General features: G+C 46.8%; 1 protein-coding gene across 1 annotated transcript; it reads right to left on the bottom strand.

Annotated features, from left to right (window-relative positions):
* TRIM42 (tripartite motif containing 42) lies at positions 1-22,190 on the bottom strand. The gene is made up of 5 exons (XM_046645870.1): positions 21,850-22,190; positions 17,368-18,065; positions 12,166-12,989; positions 8,945-9,169; positions 1-87 (listed from the first exon to the last, which is right to left on the bottom strand). The coding sequence occupies exons 1-5, from the start codon at positions 22,188-22,190 to the stop codon at positions 1-3; spliced, it is 2,175 nt and encodes a 724-aa protein (XP_046501826.1).
* Between the last annotated feature and the right edge of the window lie 2,922 nt (positions 22,191-25,112).

Genomic DNA, 25,112 nt, shown 5'->3' with positions numbered 1-25,112 from the left:
TCAGAAGTGCTTCTGGAGGGCAGACTGGATATTCTTCAGCAGGCCCCACTTAGCTCGGTTCTTCCCACGCCCATCTGGTGTTACCACCTGCAAGCAGAAGCAGAGAGCCCTGGCACCAGCCACAAGGGAGACAGCGGCTCCCAGGAGCCTGGCCCTTGCTGTGTGCCAGACACTACATACATCTTCTCATCGACTCCCACGACAACCACCTGAGGCAGCTGCCATCAGCCCCATTTTATAGATGAAGAAACTGAGGCTCAGAAGGACCACGTGGCTTTCCTAAAGTCCCACAGGTAATATGTGGTGGGATCAGGATTTTACAGACCAGGTTCCCCTTCCTTTAAGGCATCTCGTGTGACTGAGTGCTGACCCCACGGGGGCTTCTCCATAGAAGAGCTCGCTTGTCCTCCCCCAGCTCTGGAAATTGCTTCTGTCACAGCTATTGTCATTTGTAAATTTCAGTGGCTGTGTTTGCCTTTCTTACCAGACTGAGCACCTTGACCTGGGGGGTGGGGGAAATGACAGTCTGTCATCTCTATAATCCCAACACTGGTTATGGTAAAGAGAAGGTTCTTAAAAAAGTGGATGAAGGGTGAATAGAACAATGATTTGTAAATCTGTCTTTGATGCTTCATACTGTCTTTGATCACAGTGAATTGTCAGTGCCCTAGAAAAGGCAGATTGCACTGGACAGAAGGACCCTCCTCGAAATCTCACCAACTCAGCTTAGACGTGGGTCTCCAGTCCTCACTTTGAAGGTAATGTGTGTCTCCATTTCTCTGGTCTGGCAGCATTCCCATTCCTTCCTGATACACATTTACTGAGGAGGCATTTAGGGAGTGAGGCCGAGAGCCAGGGATGAGAGCCAGCCGGGGCTGTCTAGACAAATCAGACTCACAGGGCAGCTGCAGTAGGGGGCGGTTTGGGTGGCAAAGAGCAATGTTTGTACAAAGTACAAAGTCTCTATAATCAAAGCTTTCAACTTTTAATATTTGTATTCAAAAGGAAAGGGCAAAAAAAATTAGACACTTATTACCATTATGCTCTCTGGTTTTACAGAATTTATTTTCAGCTTTGGAGAAACCAAGGCTTCATGCAAGGTAAAGACCATATTATATACATGGCATTAGGTCATCCATTTCTGGGTAAAAATGGAGATAATACATAACCGTGATAAAGGTAATATGAATAGTGTGAGCTGTACGCAGAGCCATCAGGGGGCAATGAGGGAGGAAGAATAGTGTTGTGATGGGTAGGGAATTGACTCATAAAAAATAGGGGGTTTGAGCTCTGCCTTAAAGCGTAATCAGGGTCTCCAGAGATAAAGACTATGCATGACAAGTGAACGGGGCAGTGGGGCTGGAGGTGTGTCTATGAACAAGGAAAGCAGATGAAACAGGATGAAAGAAACAGAGGACAGAACTTAAGATACTAAAGGAACTGAAATGATAGTTGACATCCCCTTCTCCACCCAAAATGCTCATTATGGTTTTCCAAATGAATTCTACCAAAGTTTTAAGAAAGAGTTGTTCTAGAAAATATGAAGAAAGCAAAAGTGTCCTAGCTCATTTTATCAAGCTAGTAAAATATTGATTGCAGAACCAGATAAAAACAATATAAGCAAAACATTATAGGTCCAGTTCACTTATGATCATAGACGCAATAATCCAAAACAAGATATGAGCTAACTAAAATCAAGTGTATTAAAAAATAATAAATCATGATCACATAGGGTTTATTCCATGAATGTACGTAGAGTTTAGTATCAGAAAATCAATATAACTCATTTCATTAATGCCTAAAGGAGAAAAAGCATGTGATTATCTCAAACGATACAAAAAAATTCGTAAAGTTGCACAAGCTCAGAAATTTAGAAGTAGAAGAAAATTTTCTTGACTTAATAAGGATTATACATGACGAAAACTAGATTAAAAATCATCATGGTTCAATGGAGAAACGTTAAGATCAAGAATAAGACATTATCAACTATCACAGCTACCATTTTCTGCAGGACCAATGGCCTTGGCCAAAGCTATAGGGAGAGAAAAAGAAATACATGTTCAAGGACTGTAAGGGAAGAGAAAAAACTACCATTTTTTATAGACGATATGATCATATGCATGAAAAAACAAGCAGAATCAATCAACAGCTAGACTCTCAGAAGAATAAGAGAGTTTATCAAGATTGTTGGAATCAAGATTAACCTACAAACACCAACAGATTTATTGTAAGCCAGCAATACATTAGAAAATATAATCAAATATAAAATAACATTCATAATATCAACAAAGTCCATAAACTATCTGGTTTAACCAGGAACATACAGTAGCTCAATGGGAAGAACTTAGAAGCCGTGGTAACATCCATGGGGGATGATTTGAATTAATGCTCAGATATATTACAAAAATATCACTTGTCTCCAAATTAATGTAGAGATTCAATACCTACCTAGTCATGTTCTATCTGGATTGTTTTTAGGAATTTACTCCAAAATTTATATGAAGGCACGCATTTCTGTGATCAGCTAAATAAACCTTAAAAAAGAAGAAGCAGACTCACCTTAGCAGTTAAACAAGACACAGAGCAAAGCTGAGGTTAAACAGCAATTAAACTGCTGTGGTACTGACAGAAGAACAGACAAATAGACCAAGGGGACACGATAGTGAGCTCGGGACGCATCCCTAAATATATGGCGATTTACTATAAGATCAGAGTGGTGCCTTTAGTGTAACTAATGGAGAAGACATTGCTTTGTAGATGATGCTGGGCAAACAGCTGTCTCGATGGCCGAAAAAGCGCCCCTCTCCCTAGCACCACATCCAAGGGTGGGCCCCAGATGGATTAAAGACCCCAATTCGAAAGGCGACACTTTAAAGTCAATAAAAGAACATGTGGAAGATTATCTTTGTGATCTAAGCCAAGGAAAGACTTTTTAAACAAAACTTCAAAAGGTCAAGCCATAAGGGAAAGTGATGACTTTGATGACATCAAAATTGAAGATTTCTGCAGTTTCATGAAGTACACTGTGAACACAGTTAACAGAGAAATGTCAGCATGGGGAAGATATTAGCAATGTCTAAAACCATTATCTAGGATATATAAGAATATCCTGCAAATCACCTAGAAAAAGAAAAATGCAGTAGAAAAATGGGCAAAGGGTTTTTATCAGGCTATTTACAGAAGAGGAAATCCCGAAAACTAACGAGCATATGAAATGACATTTAAAACAATAAAGAGGAAGCACTTTGCTCCTATTGGGGTGGCAGAAGAGTGGAAGGCTGGATCACACCAAATGTAGGCGGGCTTAGGAAACTGGGGTCCTTATTGGCTCCTTATGGGAGTGCGCATGCCTGCAGTCAAATCAAGTACGCACGCACTCCGTGCCCTACAACTCTCTCGTGCTATACACTGAATTGTGGGCTGAATTGTGCCCTCCCCAAATTCCCAGGTTGAAGTCCTACCGCAGGACTTCAGAATGTGACTGTATTTGGAGACAGGGCCTTTAAAGAGGTGATTAATTTAAAACGAGGTCATTGGGGGGGCCCAAATCCGATCTGACTGGTGTCCGTATAAGAAGAGGAACTTTGGGCGTGCAGAGAAGTGCCAGAGGCACACTCGCACAGAGAAAAGGCTGTGTGGGGACACAGGGAGAAGGCAGACGTCTGAAAGCCAAGGAGAGAGCCCTCGGAAGAAACCAGACCTGCCAGCACCTTGATCTTGAATTTCTGGCTTCCAGAACTGTGAGAGAATTCATATCTGTTTTTGAAGCAGCCCAGTCTGTGGCATTTTGATAGGCAGCCCCAGAAAACTAACACAATGTCCCGGAGAAATTCTCCCATCCCATCCCGCCCACCAAGTTCACGAATGAGGCAGGTCATGGCAGCGTTATGGGGGGTGACCTGGGCGTCCGTCCCGGCTGAGCGGAGAGGTAAGATGTGGGGAACAAATGCGCGTTGTGAAGGATGCACAGCATCAGAAATAAGGGGCTGATTGTGCAGAACAACACAGATGGGTCATAAAAACACAGTGTTCGGGAAAAAAAGACGAGAAACAAAGTGAGCCACGTAACACAGTCCTGTTTGTGTAAGTTAACAACACATTTAACACCATATACATCATGCAAGAGGACATCAAAGCAACAAGATACACACAAAACATAGAATGGATGTCTAGGGAGGAATGGTCACAAAAAGGAATAAATACATGAACTAGAAAAGGGCCTTGCAGAGACCAGAGTTGATAATGGAGCATGAACTGAGGTGGATGGTTAATTCAACCTTCCATCTATTGGGTTAAAATAGTAGGTCCAGTGTCAGCCTATATTAAACTCCTTCCAGCATTCAAGCCGGTCTGCAGGGCGAGTAGGGAGGGCCCAATAGGGTTCTATTTACATGAAGGATCAAGGAGCTCTTTAGAAACGAATAAATGCTAAGGAGACAGACAATGGGAGCCATACTGATTTCATTTCAGGGCAGGGAGCCACTGTGAGTGTGTGAGTGGGTGCAGGGTAAGTCTAGGGTAGTTATTCTGAGTGTGGGGCCGTGCTGGCCCCTCAGATTGTCCTCCAACCCCAGCCCGTGAAGATGCAGGTCTCAGCCAAGGCAGAGGGTCTGCAGTAAGCACAGAGGAAAAACCAGAAGGGGGATTTCAGGAACCCAAGGTCAGATGCCCGGGGAGACCAGGCAGCCCCGCTCTGTGGCTGGAGGTCCACAGAGCCACAGGGAGGAAGCTGCCCTGCAGAGGCTCAGGGGGGCTGGCAGGACCACTTCCTGAGCCCTGAGCGTATGAGGCACAGCAGAGGGGGCGGCGAGGGGGAAGGGAAACGAACCCCAGTGCAAACGGAGAAGGAATTTGAGAGGATGTGTGCGGGGAGGGGTCGGCACATTTTCTGAAGAGCTACAGGGAGAGACTCAGAACAGTAGCAGTCTGTGACTATTGTGGGGCCTGAAATTTTGCCTCCAAAGCTGATGTAATCTGGGTTTACAGATGTGGTAGGCAGAATAATGGCCCCCCAAGATGTCCATGTCCCAATCCCGGGAACCTGTGAAGATGTTACGTTACATGGCAGAGGGCAATCAAGGTTGCTAGTCAGTTGGCTTTAAGATAAGGAGGTTATCCTGAATCACGGGGCGGGCCCAAAGCAATCACCAGTGCTTCCGAGTGGCAGAGGGAGGCAGAAGAGAAGCAGTGTGAGAAGGGCTCCGCCTCATGTTGCCGGCTCTGAGAATGGAGGAAGGGGCCGTGAGCCAAGGAACATGGGCGGCTGCCAGAAACGGGAAAAGACGAGGACGTGAATTCTCCCCTGGAGCTTCCAGAAGGAGCACAGCCCTGCCGACATCTTGACTTTTCCCAGTGATACCCATTTTGGATTTCTGTCCTCCAGAATTGTAAGATAACAAGTAAATTTGTATCGTTTAAGCCACTGATTTGTTATAGCGGCAACAGGAAACCAGGGCACAGACAGAAGGTTCGATTCGTCACGGGAAGACTTCCTGGAGGTCAGCTGAGATTTGAAGTCAGAGGGAGACAGTTAAAAGTAAGGAGGCCATTTGTGGAACTGGGGATGGTGGTCAGCAGGTGCACTGAGGACCAGAGGAAGAGCAGGAGGAGAAACTGAGGCCAAAGGGCACTTGACTTGCCTAAAAATACATTTCTCCACCCCGTCAAAAACATGAGTTAGGCTCTTGGATTTTAGAGGCTCTCAGCTGGGGACGTGGGCCAGGAGGGGCGAGTAAGAGTGTGCCTGTCTTCAGGGAGCTTGCAGTGGAGCTGGGGCTTGGACCCACGTATGCCAGCCCAAGCCTGACGCTCTTTCCAATGCAGGGTCTTGCCTCTCAAATGAATGCAAGTCGGGCCCTCACTGCTTTTGGCCTTGAGGACGTTCTCCCCAGGTGAGGTGCCAGGATCCCAGGGTGGAGCCCACCCTGCCCAGACTTGGCTGCTGCTGACTATGGTGCAGGGGGAGGAAGGGCTCCCCCTCAGACGAGACCTAGGTTCCCACTCAATTCCTCCTTCGAGTTACATGAGGTCAGGCACTTTCGCTCTCTGAGCCTCAGTTTCTGTATCTGTAAAATGGAGGCAGTAAATGCCCGTCTTCCGAGTGGTCAGGGTGATCAGTGATAACGAATATGTGGTGTCTGATACAGAGCTGGCCTCCAATAAATGGGACCTTTAAGAAGCCTTAAAGTTAATTTTCATGCTTCATGTATTGTACTCTAAATAAAACCCCTTAAAAAAAATCAACAAGCCACAGACTGTGAAAATCAAATATAAAAGGTGTTATTTCACTTCCTTTACAAAAGTACATTTGATGGAAATATTGCATTTTGGATAAGAAATGATTCTGCTGCTTCATTCCAGCATTTTAAATGAAACCTTTCAGGAAAACCAGCATAGAACTGATGCCAAAGGAAAAATATTTCGATTTTATAGGAGTGAGCTGAAGTCATTACTTTTATGAAGCTTTATAAATGTCATTCAAACACAGCATCTTACTTTCATTTGCTATTGAAGCCTTTACTTATGCAAATCATGACAAATGTTAAGGAAATCGGTGTTTCCCCTGGAATGCTAATATCATCGCAAAGGAAAGATCTATATTGCAGCTCTGTGAGTCAGATAAAAATGAAGCCTCCAGAAAACCTCATTAATTAGTGCTCTGCTCATTTAGAAATTGTGTTAAAAAGCAAAGAAACTGGAATGAGTTTCCTTCCCATAGAGGAAGTGCAAATTAACCGCATAAACACAATTTCAGGGAGAATGTTATTTCTTGACTGCTTGTATAAAGCACTTAGCTTTCAGGCATCTTAGGGTACTTTGTAATTATTAACTTTATTTATCAGTTTATTTCTTCACTCTTTAATTTAGACATTCATTCATGTCTTCATTTGCTCAGTCACGTTTTCACTCATGTATTCATTCAATAACCATTAAGAGCCTGTGATATGCACAGTGCTGTGGTGAGGATGGTGGGAGAAAGAAAGATGGATTGGACATGAATTTTGTTCTCAAGGAGTTCAGAGTTTAAAAGGGATGACAAAACATTTACCCAAGAAAAGCCAACACATGTCAGTCTCTCCACCCCGTCCCTGTCCCTAGCATCTAAAAATGACAGAAGATATAGTTTTTAAAAAATTAGGGAGCTGGCCTGGTGGCGTAATGGTTAAGTTGGCGTGTTCTGCTTTGGTGGCCAGAGGTTCACAGGTTTGGATCCTGGGTGTGGACCTACGCACCGCTCATCAAGCCATGCTGTGGCAGCGTCCCACGTACAAAATAGAGGAAGATTGGCACAGACATCAGCCCAGCAACAATCTTCCTCAAGCAAAAAGAGGAAGATTGGCAACAGATGTTAGCTCAGGGTCAATCTTCCGCACCAAAAAAAATTAGTAACAGTACTTAGTGACCTTCATGGGCAAAACATTTTTGAGGAATTTCTAAAAAATGAGAATGCAGATGGAATTAGATTGAAGGAAAAATCCATAGTCAAAGGGACATTCTGCAAAACGTGGTAGCAGCTGTGGGTGTGCTCTGGAGAGAAGGGTGTCAACAAGAATTGGGCTCTGGGGTTACCGACAGCATAACTGGCTGGGGTCCGGAGTTTCTCATCCCACTCCCTTCCGTGTGTGTCTGACCTCTGTGGGAGGGGGAGGGAGTGCATGTGGGTGCTGGGCTCCAGAAGCAGAGCGTCACCCCTGGAGCTGGCAATCAGGATTAGTAGAGAGCTCCCACCCCCAGCAGACTTGCTCTGCTGTGCTGACCAACAGCATAATCCCTCCCACCCTACCCCTGCTTCCCTTTATCACTGGAGGGAGCAAGCAATCAGATTCTCTTCTGCAAACATTTGGCCAGAGATACGGGGAATGTACCTAGTCAGATTGTGTTGGTCACACGGAGGTTGGATCCAAAATCACACGCAAGCTGAGTTTAGGGGAGGAGAAACTTCGAGCTGAAAATGGTACAGATTCAGAGAGAAACAGAGATGGAAGGGTGAGGGTGGGGGCAGGAGAGATTGAGAGAGAGAGAGAGAGAGAGAGATTCAGAGAAACTGACGACTTCTGAGTTCCCGTGGGTACCAGATGCATGTCCTGGCTGGAAGTGGTCTCAGGAGACCCCCCACTCTCTGCCCATAAATTTCCATTTACAAAAGCTGAAATGGATGGATTTATTCTCTTTACTTCTAAAGAATCCTGATTAAGACATGATCCACTCTGATTGCAAAGAATACCACCACGGTTGTACAGTGAGATAGCTCTGGGCAGTCTTGGTATTTTCCTCCCCTTTCTCCCTTGAATAGCAATAAAATTATACTCATGAATGTATGTCCCCCAGAGATATAAGAAGAATCAGCCTTGCATCACAAGGAAGATAAGAATAATCTTGTCCCTTCTTTTTTGGAGTCCATCCTGACCTGCTCAGTAGCTATTCCTTGACTTTCAGATAAACAACAGATAAAATTTTTTAAAGATAAGTATGTCCTAAATATTGCATGGGACATTCTTATACTAAAAAGTTATTCGTTGTTTGCCTGAAACTCAAATGTAACCGGGCATCCTGTATTCGCATTTGTTAAACCCAGCACCCTATCCTTGCTTTGACTCACCACGGGTCAACACGTAACCTTTTTGTCCTTCTCACACCACAATTATTTGTTAACTAGACCCCAAGCTCCTCGAAGGCAAGGATTATGTCTTATTTTCCCCTGAATCTCTACACCCTGACACGGTGCCTGGCACCGATATCTTTTGAATCAAACTGAGCTAACGGTGCTCAGGCCTCGTTTGCAGGCGGTGGAGGCCAGAAGCTGTCTCTGGCTCTGAGTTAACATGTTTTCTGGGATTGGGGGTGGGTGGGTCACATGGTGGATTCTGTGATGTCATGAGCATCCTAAGAGACCTGCATCCAGAGCTTCTCAAGAACATCATCTGAGAAATAACATGCACAGTACCTTGCAGATGTCGCTCCACTGCCCAGGACCGTTGTCGTTGATGGCTCGAACTTTAAACAGATACTCGGTGTTGGGGGTCAGGTTGTGCAGCTCCAGGTTCTGCTGCATTATGTCTTGAATTTGTCCACAGAGCTCTGTCCGCACGTTGTTGGGAGGGGAAGTAATGAGTTCGTAGAATTCCATCTCAAAAGAGTCCACATCTTCTGTTGGGCATGTCCAATAAACCTACGAAGAAATGAACATGGGGCTGGTACACACCATTCAGCTTCCTTTCCCCTGAAGATGTGTGTTGTTGACGATCTGTGGGGTGAGTTTAAGCCGACCCCAACCCCTCCACCTGCTGAAGACTTTGAATTAGACCTTGTGCAACAGTCTTGAAAGGCTTCATGATGAGGCCTGACACGATGCTTCTAATGCATTTGAAGAACAGAACAATGCTCCTCTGGGTTCTGTTACTGTCACTCGTCACGGAGGTACCCACTGTCCTCCGGACACCACTAGCCAAAGTAGCTACCGTTCACTGAACACCTGTCAGGCATGGGGTTCTGTGACAGACGGTACCTAACTCATTTAGTCCTCACAACTCCCGGAAGGGAGATTTTATTATGTCATGTTACAGTTGAGGCTCAGAAAAGTTACATTTAGCAAATTCCAGTGGAATCACAGAAAGCTAGAAGATGAAAAGTGTATCTATTCCAACCCTTTATTTTATACACAAGAAGTAGAGGCCCAGGGAGGTGCAATGACTTATCCAAGTAATGGAGAATATATGTTCACACTCAAAGCAAAAATACCAACTCTTGGAAAGAGATATATTAACAAGTGTTAATTAGCAGATTGTGCCTGGCATATAAATATTCTATAATATTTGTATTTTTTAACAGATATTGCATGCTTTATTTAAATTTTTAAATATTTATAAAATTAATTTATAATTACTCTTATAAGTATATAATTTTTTTAATTTTTATGAATTTATATAATTAATTTATAATTTTTGTGTATTTATACTTAAAACTTTCATTAAATTTGTGTGCCTATTAATAACAATTAACTTATTTTTCCTGATTATCAAAACAAACATATTCATTGTAAAACACTTGGAAAATATAGAAAAAGTATAAGGGAAGGAAAAAACATTACTTATAATCCCACAATTCAGTTAATAACTTATTATTATTTCTTTCCAATTTTGGAATATACATAAACACACAAATACATATAATTTAGATTAAATAGTTTTTATTCTTTCTTTCACTGATTATATTTTATAGATTTTCCCATTTCATTAAAAATTCAGTAAAGCATCACTTTAATAACTGCCCCATAAATGATTTAATCCTTCTATAGTTGAACATTTAGGTTGTTTCTAATTTTATACTCAAATCATGGTGCAATGAAAACCCTATGGGCGTGAATCTCCATCTGAATTTTTAACCGTTTCCTTGGAAGGGATTTCTAGAAAGAAAATTGAGCTTTTATTTAAAAACTCTAGGATTTTTAAGACAAGTATTGACAAATTATAAGACTAACCTTAGCATTATTTTCTATGCCAAAAGCCTGCAGGGGGCTGTTAGCCAACCACCATTTGAGAGAGACGTCAACACAGATTTGTTGCATCCTCTTCTGCATTACTGAGCACTGGGATTCTTGTATGGATTCCATTCCACGGCCCTAAAATAGGGATCTATGATATTCTTACATCGGATACCACTGCCTGGCAGTAGCTTTAGCTGTCCTCTCTTGACAGCCAATGACTTGTCTAGGTTTTGCTGCGCTGACCCCTTTCTTGAGCTCCTGCAGGGATGACTAACAGGTGGCACGGGGTGACTGTTCCCCAAGCCCAAGTACAGAGAAGCCATCACCAGAGCATCCTCCCCCTCCAGATCAAGCTGCTGCCAACCTCCCAAGAGGTCTGAGTTGCATGGAGCTGAGACCCAAAGCCATCCCTGAGCTCAGCTCACACACGCTGCAGGCTTTCCTGCTCTAGGATCATCTGGAAACGTAGGTTCGGCTGTGGGCGTCTCTCATGTGGAGGGCAGAGACTCTTTGCCGTGTTGATAGCCCATGGGAGGGAGGTTCTACCCTGCAGTGTAAGGTCATCCTTGGCGTCAGTTATAGACTCTGAACCATAGACTGTGATGTCTCAGGAGAATGGAAAATAAAGCTTGGTCAGTGTCTGGCTTTCATTTTCTTGTTTTTAGACCCTCGACACTAAAGTGTGGTCTACACACTGGCAACATGTGGAAGTCTGTTAGAAATGCAGAATCTCATGCCCCACTGAGACCCACGGAAACAGAATCTGCATTTTAACAAGATCCCCAGGTGCATGTTAATGTCTGAGAGCTGCTAGTTTAGACTTCAAGGATGCTAAAAGTTTTGGGGAGTGTTCTCAGATTATGGGGCAAAAGATAGGCTCTGCCCTGTGGCAGCAGGCCATAGGCTGGTCTGAGGAACCCCAAGAGGAGGCAAGATGAGCTCTAACAGAATATCCAGTTGCAAGTTAATCTTTCCCTTCCCTAAACTTCAGTAAAATGTTCTGTGAACAGTTTAATTTAGGTTCAGCTGGATAAGGGAAAGGTCTTGTATCCATGTTCGGCCAAGAGAGTGGAGGAGAAGTCATGTCTCCTGAAGCCAGGTGACGGCAGGTGTAGAGGTCTGTGAGAGACCCACACCCCACAGCTCCCAAAGAGGCTGAATCCCAGGATAAGAACTGGAATTCCATTGGGGATTATTCTTCCACGCTTTCCAAATCATGGAGAGACTGGATATTTTCCTTAGGAAAGGTAGCAGTTTAGAGAAATCACAGCTGATAGATAACGGAGCCTGCATTTCTAATTCCAATTTCTGGGCTCTCTCTACTACTACAGGCTTCTCTTTGGGAAATAGCACACTCTCTGAGCAGTCTCTTGGAATTACTTTGTTTCCCAAATTGAGTTCTCTTTCAATAGAGAAGCTGCCTTTGAAGTGCGATTGGGGCTTTCAGATGTATTTCTGACTGAGACCTAAATGCATTGCTTGCTTTAAGCCAATCTTGGGTTACTTAAGATTTCGGAAACTTATTCCTTTTGCATGGGCTGACCACAAAGAGTCCCGAGGAGCAGATCTGACTGACTGGACCCTCGAGGTCAAAGAGGTAACTGCAATCTTTCCTGCTACCCACTTCCATTCGGTACCCCACACCCTCCCGCCTTCCCCGCGGGGCCCAGAGCCTTTCTGACCTTGGCAGCTCTTGGATACACCAGAGTCTGGTAGATCACGATCGGGCCTGGGGTCTTCACAGAGCCATCGTTGCACGAGTACCAGTTGTGGAAGCTGCTGCTGTTCTGCACAGGCTGGTTTTCCACCCCGGCGCTCCAGTAGGTGTAGAGGCCGTCTGTGGGCTTGGCAGGTGCCGCCGACTGGGCTCTCCCATAGACCTCCAAACCCGTCTTGGCTTTCTCACCGCTGGTGGTGTTGATGGACAGCAAGGAGGTGCTTCGCTGGTATATCTGCTGGTTGCCAAAGCTGTGGGTGCTAAAAGTGACCTTCCTGGCAATCATCATTTCCGAGTGGGTGGGGTAGGGGGAGGGCAGGGAGTCCCCTGAGGAGCAGACCTTCTTGGGTCCTGTGGGGAACAGCTCGTGGATCGCACTGGAGAGCTCAGCGAAGTCCAAGGGCATGCCGTGCACGGAGTGTAGGCGGAGCTGCGGGTCGGGCCTGTAGGTGCTCTGGATGCCGTCCTCGATCTGGTCCACCAGGATCTTGGCAGACTGCAGGAACGCCACCTGGCCCGTCTCCTTCAGCGCCTCCTTGGAGTAGGCGATCAGGCCGTCCATCTCGTTCACTTTCATGGTCGTGACGTACACGTATTTTTCGATCTCCTTCTGCCTGGAGACTTCCAGGTTCTCTATCTGCTCCATGATGGATTTCTCTTTCTCCTGCAGGATGCTGCGCAGCTTGAGAAATCCGTTTCTGATCTCTTTTCGCTTTACCTCCTTGTCGGCTTTGAAGCTGCTTTTTAAAATGTTGAATTCCATCAGGTCGTTATCGATTTCATATCGGACTGCAAAACAAGCAAGTTAGTTACTTTAGTTAAATTTTTCGTCTCCCCAGATGTCAAAGCCAGTAGCAAAGTGGAGCAAATGACCTCGGACTCCGGGGACGTGGGTGGAGCGGAAGGGAGGCCCGTGCGACGGGACTGAAACGCTAGAGGAGGTGACGAAACGCACTCGGCTTCCCCCAATATACTCCTTTTCCTCCTCGTCTAATGCCCCCTCAGTTCTGACAGCCATCCTCCCCTGTCACCCTCCTGCCTTGTGACAGTCATCCCCGTGGCCTCGGGTCTGAGGTTGCAAGTTCACAGCCACCCTTGATACGAGTTTTCACCAGACATCACTTGTCAGCAAGGTGGACTCAAGAAGAGGTGACCTCACAAAGCAACTGGTTCTCCCATTGTGAAAGCTGAGCTTTGCAGGGGGAGGAGAAAGAGCTAAATTTCTGATGACTGCTACCTGCCTCATTCACCAAAAACCCAGGCCTAGACAACAGTGAGAAATCAGCGGTTTCTGTTCACCGAGGTCGTCCTCCACATGCTCCTTTTCTCTGCCGGGGGACTTCGACTCTCTTGGGGTCAGCTGGCCTCCATCTCTTTCCTTTCCCTCACTTCCTTTCAAGAAAGGGTCTGCTGTTACTCTTCAAGGAGAACCCAGTTCATCCTGCAGCCTCTCACAGGGTATTTGGATTTTAAGTTCATTCAGTCATTCAACAAATGTTTCCTGGACACCTGGTACATGTCATATGCCTCTCTAGGCACTAGCGAGACAGTGCCTAGAGTATGAATGTGAGAGGGCGCTGATGCTCATGGCACTCATCGACCCCATGATACTGCAGTGCAGAGGAGGCTACGGTAGGGGGCACGTGGCACATCACTATCTGAGCACCTGTAAATCTCTGGCTTTACAGAGATTTAGGCATTAGGCAGTGATTTGAAGACTTGTCAGCCTTCTGTGGCCTATTCCAGTGGTAAGAGTCTCCCGTGAAAGGCCAGCTCTGCTGTGTAGTACTGGGCAGTAATCCTCCCCAAAGTTTACTCAGGCGTCGGGGGACCAAGCCCTTTTTGCACTTGGCTCTTAGCACAGTCCTGGGGCCGCAGGAAGCTGGACCTCCGTGGGTGGTGGCCATTGCAACAGCGATGTGCATTTGAGTCAGAGAAGCCCCAGAGCTCTGTCAGACCGAGACAGGCCCACGCCGGCTCAGGTACCACTATGACCAGGGTTCGCAGAGGTGCTCAAAGGCATTTGCTGTGTGAAGGCCATCCTCTCCTGTTTTCTAACATCTTTGGGGGGAAGATCATCAGTGTCACTCCCTGGCCTACTTTCTGAAGCCCCCATTTCCTCTGCCCACCTCCCCCCTGGCACTAGCGTATGGCCACTGAAATTCCACTGTATGCATTCACTTCTTTGACTATTCAACAGTTACTCACTGTCGAAGACACTTGGATAGGAAATTCCTTGCATTATTAGGGATTGGTTAAGTTTATGTAGAGCAAGTGCGGAGAGGCAGGATAAAAATTTCTTAGATGGGAGAAAAGAGGCAGCACCAGGAGAAGAGAAAAGGAGGAGGCCAGAAGCACCTCCAACCCCTACAATATGACAGCTTTGCAAGAGCTGGTCTTAGAGCAAAGTCAAATCAAGTTCTCTTTCAGGCAACGCACTTAAAACTAGTTACTATTTAGTAACCATTGATTATGGATCATATCCATATATTATCATACATTATACATATTATGGATTATATCCACATATTATCACACATTACACATATCTTCCTATGAGGAAGATACTGTTCCCATTTATAGATGAGGAAACTAAGGCTCAGAGAGGTTAAGTGACTGTCCAGTGTCACACAGCAAGTAGACGGGAGAAACCAGGGCCTGTCCCTAACTCTATTCGTCTAACTCCGAAGTCCACGTTCTTAATTGCTCCAGCTGTGGTTCTCAGCCCTCTGTGGGCACCAGGATCACCTGGGGAACTTGAAAAACCTCTCTTGGCCTCCCCTGCTGAGTGAATCGGCCTGAGCTGGGATCCAGGAGTCCCCGTGAGGCAGTTTGTGGCTAGGTTTGGAATCTCATCCAGGGAATCTTGTGGGGATCTTGTCAAACATGCAGATTCCAATGCGATTGGTCTGGGGTGGACCCCAAGGTTCTGCATGTCTAGCAAGCCCCCAGGTGGTACCTGTGCTGCTGGTCCATGGGCCGCACTCTGAGCAGCAAGGAGCTAAAATTGCGCGCTCGCTTTCATCCAGTGGTCCTCAACCCCGGCAGCATGTTAGAATTACACAGGAGCTCATGACAACTCCCTGGGCTCGGCCAGCACCTCTGTGGGGACGGGACACGGGCATCAGCGGCCACTGACACTCCTCAGTGGTTCCAGGGCATGGCCTGGGTTGACACCACAGCTGTAAGCAATCAACCCAAACTGGATCTTCTCTCCAGGGCCTAGAGTTTCTCTAAGCATGTCCTTAGAGTATCCGCCCTTGAATGACCTGGACATCTGTTTGAAATGCAGATTTATGGCACCTCCCCAGGAACTGAATTGAGTCCTTAGGCCCAAATTTGAGCCATGGTTAAAACACGTTTTTTTGTTTGTGTTGGTTCCTTTAGCAAGATGGACGGGCTTGATTCTTACCCGTATCTGAATGGCTACGTCCTGAAGGGGGCCCTGACTCCTTCCCAGCCTCTGGGCTCTCTGGAGATTGTAGAGGTGTCCCCTCACTCCGAATCAAACTTTGTTTTCTGAAGTTCAGGTGCCCTGGACTCTGAGAAGACTCTCCCAGGTCTCTCTGGGGGCCCAGAGGTGGAGCTGGGCTCAGGCAGTGAGTCCTACCGTAAGAGAACCCTCCAGGAACCAGTGGGGCTGCCCACGTGCGCGGCGACGTGGCTCCTGTAGCGTTTCATCCCTGGAGGCCTGCCTAGCGGAGTTCCCCAACTGAAGAAACATCAGTTCACACTGTGTCTAGGGGCGGGGCAATGGAGAAATCGAGATGTTCCTGACGTTCATGGAGGTGAGAGGCCCTGGGGGACGGAACTCGTCCACCTCTGACCCACCTCTGACCCACCTCCATGTCCACTGGGGGCTCTCTGTGCGGCTCAGGGCAAAGCTGCCTCGTTCTCATGTTCAGGTATGTTTATTCAACGAACACCGAACTATCTGGCAAGGGCCGGGGCTGGGCTGACCTGGCGTACTCTGGCCTACTGGACTGGAGACCACGCCTTCCAGAAAGAGACCACAGGGTGGGAGGGTGGTGGTTGCTGTTGTTTCTCATTCTCTCTATCTGCAGACCTTGGTCACTTTTGGGCACAGAGCAGGTTGTCAGATGAATGTTGTGGACTTAGGGGCACTGGAGTCAGACAGACGGGGGCTGCCATTTACTAACTGCCACAGGGCAATTGCTTCTTAGAACCCCAATTGTCTTATCCATGGAGGGAATTTCAATGCCTGCACTGCAGGATTATTGAGGAGATTAGACATAACTCTTCCACAAGGCCTGTGTACAGGAGGGCTCTAACCAGGGAGCCATTCCCGAGGGCAGAGAGCTTACAAGGATCCCCGAGCTCCTCGTGTGTAGTCAGGTGGATGCACGCCCAGAGGTAACGGGGCTCTCTGCTGAACCCCGTAAGAGACTGCTGCACTGGGTTCCATCATGGAAACTTGGGGCAGTCCTCTTATAGAAACTGTAACTATACTATCTGTGGCCAATAGAAATTAGCTGTGAGCAGGCCTGCAGAGGAGAAACAAGCTGTTGACCAGAACGTTATTGGCTATTTCTGATTTCTCTTGTCATTATGTGTTTTCTACCAGTTCATTTACTTTGTTGTTTACACGTTTTGGGAAAAAAAAAATCTGTACGAAAAAATTTAAAATCGAGATAATTCTCAATATTGTCTTAATTCTTTCCCCCTGCAAACTGGGAAAATACTGAAGAAATCCAACTTTAGCGACAAAACACCTTAGAAAGGCTCACAGAACTTCAAGATACTATAGGATCAAACTCATTTTCCAAAGGGGAAAATGAGGACCAAGATCATGAAGCTTATAATCAAGATGGTAGAATCTGTACGCACTGATCATGTGCCAGATAGTTTTATGCAAGCTCTGCGTGGAGTAACTCATTTAATCCTCACAACCACCCAGTGAGGGAGTGACTACTATTATCCCCATTTTATAGACGAGAAAGCCCAGGCACAGGGAGGTCAAGCGGCCGGTGGGAGCTGTCAGGTGTGGACAGCAGGCCAGTGCCTCGCAGCCTGGTTTGTGGTTTCCCGGTACTTCCACTGCTCCACCAGGTGGAGCTAAGGCTCTCATTAAACCCACGGCCCAGCCGTCTCCCCATCACTTCCTGAACTAGGAGCTATTCTGGAGGGGAGAGAAGGGGCCCAGGACCTGCTTTGAACTTGGCGATGGCGCTGAAGAGCGCGGCGGACCTCTCGGAGCAGGCGTCGATGAGGCTGATGGTGTCGTGGCCGTTGTGGAAGGCGGTCTTGCAGAAGGTGCAGAGCAGCTCGTTGTCGCTGCGGCAGTACTCGATGATGCGGCTGGACGGGTGGTGGATGCAGATCTTCTCGTCCTGGTCCTCCGTGCTGGTGTCCACGAAGACGTGGTCCTGCATGGCCACGTCCGAGTGGAAGGTCTTGAGGCAGTCGTTGCACAGGTTGAGGCGGCAGGTGAGGCAGCGCTTGTAGGCGATGCGCCGGCTGCGGCAGACCTGGCAGAGGATGGGCCCGGTGGAGCGGTCGAAGCGCCACTTGAGGTAGCCGTGCTGCTGCATGTAGCGCTTGGTGAGGCGCCCGCGCAGGTAGTTCTCGGGCAGTTGCATCTTGTGGCTGTAGGGCATGCAGTGCGAGCGGTCGCACACGGGGCAGATGAGGATGAAGAAGTTCTCGGTGACCTCGGCGTGCTTCTGCAGCTGCCGCAGGCACTTCTCGCACAGGCTGTGGTGGCAGGGCAGCATGAAGGAGTGCAGGCGCAGCCGGCCGCACATGGGGCACGAGAGGTGGTCCACCAGGTTGCTGTTGGCGGGCGTCGTCTTCACCTCGTCGAGCTGGGAATCGCTGGTCCCCACGCGCAAGGCAGTCTTGGAGCTGAAAGGAGATGCAAACACAGGGCTTCAGGAGGAGGCTCCAGAGCTCCCTCTGTTTCTCCGCCTCCGAAAGAACCGGGGGTCGCTGACAGGCAGCCCAGTACGATGGTGAGGAGCTGGGCTCCATGCCAGGGTTCTGGGTTCTACACCTGCCTCCACCATCTTTTAGCTGGGTGACCTCAGGAAAGTTAATCAGCCTCTCTCTGCCTGTTTCCTCAATATTAAATTAGTACTCACTTTATAGGTTCTTGAGAGGATTAAAATGGAATTTAATACCTGCAAAGCCTTAGAGCAGTCCCTGGAACACAGTGATATATAACTGTTGTTTTTATTTTTGAGCCAGAGAGAAGCAGCCAAGACTGGCCTGACGCTATCAGCCCGGCCCTGGTGTTCTGGCCTTCAACAATATCACAGAAGACCAGCATCAGATAAGGCAATCCCAGGACTGTGATAGAGCAAGGCAGAAACAGGACCACTTCATCGTATGTGAACTCAGACAAAAGCAAGGACATTGTCCAGACCACAAAATGACCAGACCTCCCCTGGGCTGGTTAATGGGAGTGCCTGCTGCTTTTTCACTCTGGTCTTCCCACCTTTCAGGTAAGATTTATTAAAAGACCCAATAGGAGATTCACCCTCAGTCCTCATCTAACAGGAGCCTAAATCCTATAGTAGCTTATTGATGTCTTCTTACCCAGACACCTCTCCCCTGTTGCCATGAGTTGATCAATCCAGTTTCCTCCAGCTACAGGTGTGTTCTTGGTGGGTTTTGCTTAGAGGGCATTGACATCATTATTATTGTCGTACATAGGATGGAACACAGAAGAGGATGGTGAAGTGTCCTTCCCAGGACACCAGGAGGCAGTCCCAGAGCCAAGCCTAGAACCTGTGTGTTCTGACCTCCTAACCAATAGGTCAGAGTTAGGGGTCTGGGCTCGAGGGGCAGACTGTACATGAGGGAATCCATCACTTTGGAGCTGACCTCTGCGATGGGTTTCTTAACCTCTCTCATCCTCGGTTTCCTCATCTGTAAATCAGAGCTCACAATACTGCTACCTTCATGAGAATTTTACAAAGTCTGCATGAGATAATCCATAGTGAGGGCTTAACTCCTGACCCATAGTAAGCCTTCAACAAACATGGCCCTGGAATTGCTCCCCTCTGCTGCTAGCCAGCTCCTGTCCACACTGGAGGAAGGCAATGGTCAGGTCCATGAAAACTGTGTGCTTCTACTGTTTGTATGTGCATGTGGATGCTTTATTTGTCTAATGTCCATGCCCGATTTCATATATTTAACTGTAAGAACTATGGATGAAGTAAAAGCATACTTGCAAACTTCAAGTGCATGTTCTAAGAAGCTGCGATCAGGGCCAAAGCAGCTTGTGAAAAGAAATGAGTTCAGTGCGGGGGTGGAGGTGTAAACAGATACACAATTTGGACTGTTCCTATCTCTTCACCTCTGTTCACGTTAGTGATGTTTGGGAGTTGATCTTGACGTTGTGGCTGTGTTCTCTTCTGCTGTTCCTTCTTGCAGTCGAATATGCCCCGGTCTCCTTCCCCATTCCCTTGGCCAGGGACCCATGTCTCAGAGCCCAGACAGTTAAAGGTGCTTCCCAGGCATGTTGGAATGGAGTGGCTTCGTAGTGACAGAGAGTGCAATTTGTGAAGACTCAGACACCTGGAAAGCTCCTCCCTTAGGGACTTGGATGCTGGGCTCCGGGCCTGCCAACCTCAATGTTCTCAGCCCTGTTCCCTCCCTGCTTCCTCAGCCTCCAACTGGGCCCTGAAGGGGTCACCTGGAGGGGCATGTCAGTTGTACACAGGGTAGCTGGATGGACTTCTCTAGTTTGATAAGCGGGGACTTGAGAATCAGGTGTCATATAAGGGGGAGGAGCAAGAGAAATCAGAAGGAGGGAGGGAGGGATGTGTTGGGGGAAGAGGAAGAGAGAGAAGGCAAGGCTAAGAGACACCCAGGGAGATGGGGTGGAGGTGAAAAGGGAAGTGAGAAGAAGAGATGAGTAAAGGCAGAGAGGGATGGATGAGACAAAAGTGAGGCAGGAGGAGCGAGATGCTGAGCAGGAAGTAGTGATGAGGAACAGGAAAGGCAGTGGTTCAGAAGAGAGGCCACATGAAGATCAGCCTCAGTGCACCAGAGCCAACCTCTTGACACGTGCAGTAGCATCTCTGACCATCCTCTGAAAGCCTCAGGCTTGGACCTGGGCATCCAGTGGCCATGGTTCCTTCCAGAACAGTCACCAAGCCTGGCAGCCTTGCCTGCCTGCTGAGATCTCCAGCGTCCTCTGCACAGCCCTCCCTCTCCCAAATTCAGTCCTGTTCTTCTTGCTCCTGGGTTGTCACCATATCACCCAGCAAGTCTCCCAGGTTCCCTCCTTGTCCCTTCCTGGCAATTCTGCACTTTAGAATCACCTGGGAGGGGACCTTTACAATTCTGATGCCCAAGTGGTACCCCAGACCAATAAAATCAGAATGGCTGGGGGTGGGGGCCAGGCATGAGTATTTTTTAAAGATCCCCAGGTGATTGCAACGCAAAGCGGAGTTTGGGAGCTACTGGCTTAAGCCATCTTCCCAAAGAACCAATGTCATCCCTCCCCTGTTGAAATGGGCTCAGTGACTCTCTGTTGCTGATGTGCAGAAAATGGGGCAGTTGAGAGGAGAGAGGAATGTGGACACTACTTTCTGCACCTCACAGCTCCTGGACCCGCATCCAGGACCCCTGCGTTCTCTATTCATGCAAGCACCGCGAGAGGTCCCCGAGCAGAGGGTGACATCTATTAAGCATCTACTAAGTGTGAACTGCAAGATGGACCATACTCTTCCCCTGAATGCACTGAACCTTTACTCTCAGTATGGCTTTTCCAGCCTTAAAAGGCTTCACACCTGCTCTCATTTTTCTGCCTTTCTAAATCGTGTCATCTTCCAGTGCTCAGCTTTGATCTTTCCTCCTCTAGGGAGCCTGCCTGCTACTCCCAGATCCCCCTCACGCGTGACATAGAAAGCTTGGCTTGGTTGGAGCAGGAGGAGGATGTGTACTGCCTGGCACAGAGGGTGAATGCCCCAGATGAGTAATTGAGACCCTCAGTGCCGTGACTTCTGCATAGGAATGAAGAGAAGGCTGGCAGGAGTTCACGGCTGTCTGGGGGACTTATACAGGCCATAGGGGTCAAAAATGGCCTGTGGAAGTTATGACTTTTCCAATAAGTGTTGCAGATATGAAGAGTTCAGAGGAGGAAGACGGAGAGCTATATTTATATTTTTATGTTACGTGACAGATTACAAAGCACATCCATTAATCCTTAAACCCATCCAATCGTGATGGGTGTTGTTCTCTCCATTTTGTAGCACGGCATTTTAAAGTGAGGAGCAGAGGCTCTGGGGTTCAAATCCTGACTGTGTCTTACTAGCTGTGTGACCCTGGGTGTCCTGTCCTCTCAAAGGCTCCGTTTCCTCATCGGCACAGTGGGCGTGGGCTGAGGGTCAGATGGGCCCCTGCCTGCAGTGTCTGGCATAAGCACTGAGCATTAGCTATGACTGTTTTGTACAGGTGAGGTTCGGGAGGGCACAGTGCTCGTTTGCACAGCTGGGGGAGCTTGGATTTGGAGCTCAGGTCTATCTGTGGTCAGTCGCTATTTAGGACACACTTAATTGCTACAAAATTTTTGGCCTCCTTTTTTCATATAGAGAAATGGACTTGAGGCACCACCACTGGCCTACCCCGTGGAGCCCACAGCTGGCAGTGTGGCCCACATCGGGCGCCCGGCACTTACGAGATGCGGATGCTCTTGAGGCGGCCCTTGCGGAACGTGATGGTGGCATTGCGGCAGCAGCGGCTCTCGTAGTAGTAGCACTTGAGGTTGCTGTTGGCCGTGCAGCAGCACTTGCAGTTGGGGTCGTTGGCCCAGGAGCAGCAGCACCAGTGGCAGTTGGGATTCTCGGAGCAGGTGCAGTGGCAGCACTGGCAGTTCCGCTCATCCTTGTAAGGGCAGGGAAAGCAGGTGCAATTCCGCTCCGAGGTGAAGAGGAACTTGCAGCATAGACAGGAGCATAATCGAGGACAACATCTCTGCCATGTACAACATGGAGAGCAAACACACATGGCGGTCTCCATGGTGCTTACATGATGGCCACCATCCTCTGGGGACAGAATCTTGCCGGTGGTTCTCCTGCGGGGAAGTTCCTCTTCCCCCTGGTGAGGCCGTCGGCTTGGAGGTTGCAAGAGGTTGGCTGTTATGAGGCCTTCACAGGCTGTGTTCCTACTGGGAAGCTCAAGGGCTGGCATTTACATATATCAGCTTCAGGCCATTTGCTTATGTCACAATCCCTGTCTGCCTCCCATATCTCACCAGGCCGGGTAGGTGGCAGGGTGAGATCTGGGCTGACGGACATGCCATGCCTTCATAGGACCAGCTCCAGAGGAGTGTTGCATTGAGCCGTCCTGGAGGGTTAGCTGTCGCTCGTCGCCTTTCAGGTTAAGATGTGGATTTCAGAAGCTATTTCTCTTTGCTTGGTGCTTTCTCTGCAGCTTGGGCAAGTTGACTTCAGGGTACGTCTTTATCGGCTGAAAGGCCTTGGTATGGTTAATTGGAAAAGTGAACTGATGTGATGTTCCTCTCCTTGGGCTTTCTCTGCATTGATAGAACTCTTGATTTGATGAACAAAGCACAGTGTTTACAAATAATAGCGATGCCACCTTTAAAGGGAATCACCATTTGGAGAAAAAATTAAAGGAAAAAAGATATAAGTTGACTTAGGTGCTACCTTCAGTAGTCATCGAGTCTGTCAGTTGCTGCATGATCACTGCTGATTTTCGTGACTCTTCATGCATAAATTATTCTGAACATTTCTTGGCTTTTTTGCAGCTTCATGGGGATTGGCTGAGGCTCAAGCTGTTTCCTGCCCCCTGCTCCCATCCCGCTATATCCCTTTTATCAAGAGGCTGGAACTCTATGTGAAAATCTTTAACTCATCTTTTAGTATGTGCTCACTATCTCTAGAAATGACCTTATATTTTAGGGGAGAATTTTACTTTCCACTCAATTCATTTTATTCCTTTCTCTTGCCTAATTGCTCTGGCCAAAACCTCCAGTACTATGTTGAATAAGAGTGGTGAGAGTGGGCATCCTTGTCTTGTTCCTGTCTCGGGGGGATGGCTTCCAGTTTTTCCCCTTTGAGTATGATGTTGGCTGTGGGTTTGTCTTATGTGGCCTTTATTATGTTGAAGTAATTTCCTTCTATCCCTGTTTTGTTAAGAGTTTTTTATCATAAATGGCTGTTGGATCTTGTCAAATGCTTTCTCTGCATCTATTGAGATGATCATGTGGTTTTTATTCCTCATTTTGTTAATGTGGTGTATCACGTTGATTGATTGTGGATGTTGAACCATCCCTGTGTCCCTGGTATAAATCCCACTTGATCATGATGTGTGATCTTTTTGATGTATTGCTGTCTGTATTAATGTTGCCAATATTTTGTTGAGGATTTTTGAGTCTATGTTCATCAGCAATATTGGCCTGTAGTTTTCCTTTTTTGTGTTGTCCTTGACAGGCTTTGGTATCAGAGTGATGTTGTCCTTGTAGAATGTGTTAGGATGGGTTCCATCTTCCCTAATTTTTTGGAATAGCTTGAGAAGGATAGGTATTAAATCCCCTCTGAAAGTTTGGTAGAATTCCCCAGGGAAGCCATCTGGTCCTGGGGTTTTATTCTTTGGGATGCTTTTAATTACTGTTTCAGTCTCTTTCCTTGTGTTTGGTCTATTCAGATTATCTGTTTCTTCTTGATTCATCTCTGGGAGCTTGTAAGAGTCTAAGAATTTGTCCATTTCCTCTAGATTACCCATTTTTGTTGGAATATAGTTTTTCATAGTATTCTCGTATAATCTCTTCTATTTCTGTGGTGTCCGTTGTCATTTCTCCTCTTTCATTTTTGATTTTGTTTATCTGAGCTTTCTCTCTTTTTTTCTTTGTAAGTCTGGTTAGGGGTTTGTCAATTTTGTTTATCTTGTCAAGGAAGCAGCTTTGTGTTTCATTGACCCTTTCTACTGCCTTTTTTGTTTCAATTGCATTTATTTCTGCTCTGATTTTTATTACTTCTCTCCTTCTGCTGACTTTGGGCTGTCTTTGTTCTTCTTTTTCTAATTCAGTTAGGTGTAGCTTGAGATTGCTTATTTTGGATTTCTCTTGTTTGTTAAGGTGAGCCTGTGTTGTGATGAATTTCCCTCTTGGTACCACTTTTGCTGCATCCCATATGAGTTGGTATGGTGTGTTTTCATTTTCATTTGTCTCCAGATATTTTTTGATCTCTCCTTTAATTTCTTTGATCCATTGGTTGTTCAATAGCATCTTGTTTAGTCTCCACATCTTTGTCCCTTTCTCAGCTTTTTTCTTGTAATTAATTTCTAGCTTCATAGCATTGTGATTGGAAAAGATGCTGGTTATTATTTCAATCTTCTTAAATTTATTGAGGCTTGCCTTATTTCCCAACATATGGTCTATCCTGGAGAATGTTCCATGCGCACTTGAGAAGAATGTGTATTCTGCTGTCTTTGGATGGAGTGTTCTATATATGCCTGTTAAGTCCAACTGCTCTAGCTTTTCATTTAATTCCACTGTTTTCTTGTTGATTTTCTGTCTGGATGATCTATCCATTGGTGTTAGTGGAGTGTTCAAGTCCCCTACTATTATTGTGTTATATTTAATATCTCCTTTTAGGTTTGTTAATAGTTGCTTTATGTACTTTGGTGCTCCTGTGTTGGGTGCATAGATATTTATTTATAAGTGTTATGTCTTCTTGGTGGAGTGTCCCTTTGATCATTATATATTACCCCTCTTTGTCTCTTTACCTGTCTTATCTTGAAGTCTACTTTGTCTGCTGTAAGTATTGCAACACCTGCTTTCTTTTGTTTGCCGTTAGCTTGGAGTATCATCTTCCATCCCTTCACTCTGAGCCTGTGTTTGTTGTTGGAGCTGAGAGGTGTTTCCTGGAGGCAGCATATTGCTGGGTCTTGTTCTTTAATCCATCTTGCCACTCTGTG

This window comes from Equus quagga, chromosome 1, assembly GCF_021613505.1.
Source record: "Equus quagga isolate Etosha38 chromosome 1, UCLA_HA_Equagga_1.0, whole genome shotgun sequence".
Lineage (NCBI taxonomy): Eukaryota > Metazoa > Chordata > Mammalia > Perissodactyla > Equidae > Equus > Equus quagga.
This window is presented reverse-complemented; position numbering and strand designations above follow the sequence as displayed.

Excerpts from the sequence above, each read along its gene's own strand:
- TRIM42 (XM_046645870.1), bottom strand. The coding sequence starts at position 22,190 with ATGGAGACCGCCATGTGTGTTTGCTCTCCATGTTGTACATGGCAGAGA. Across the intron at positions 12,990-17,367 it reads CATCGCCAAGTTCAAAGCAG|TCCGATATGAAATCGATAAC; the intron begins GTCCTGGGCCCC and ends CTTGTTTTGCAG. Across the intron at positions 9,170-12,165 it reads TGTATCCAAGAGCTGCCAAG|GTTTATTGGACATGCCCAAC; the intron begins GTCAGAAAGGCT and ends ATTTCTTCGTAG.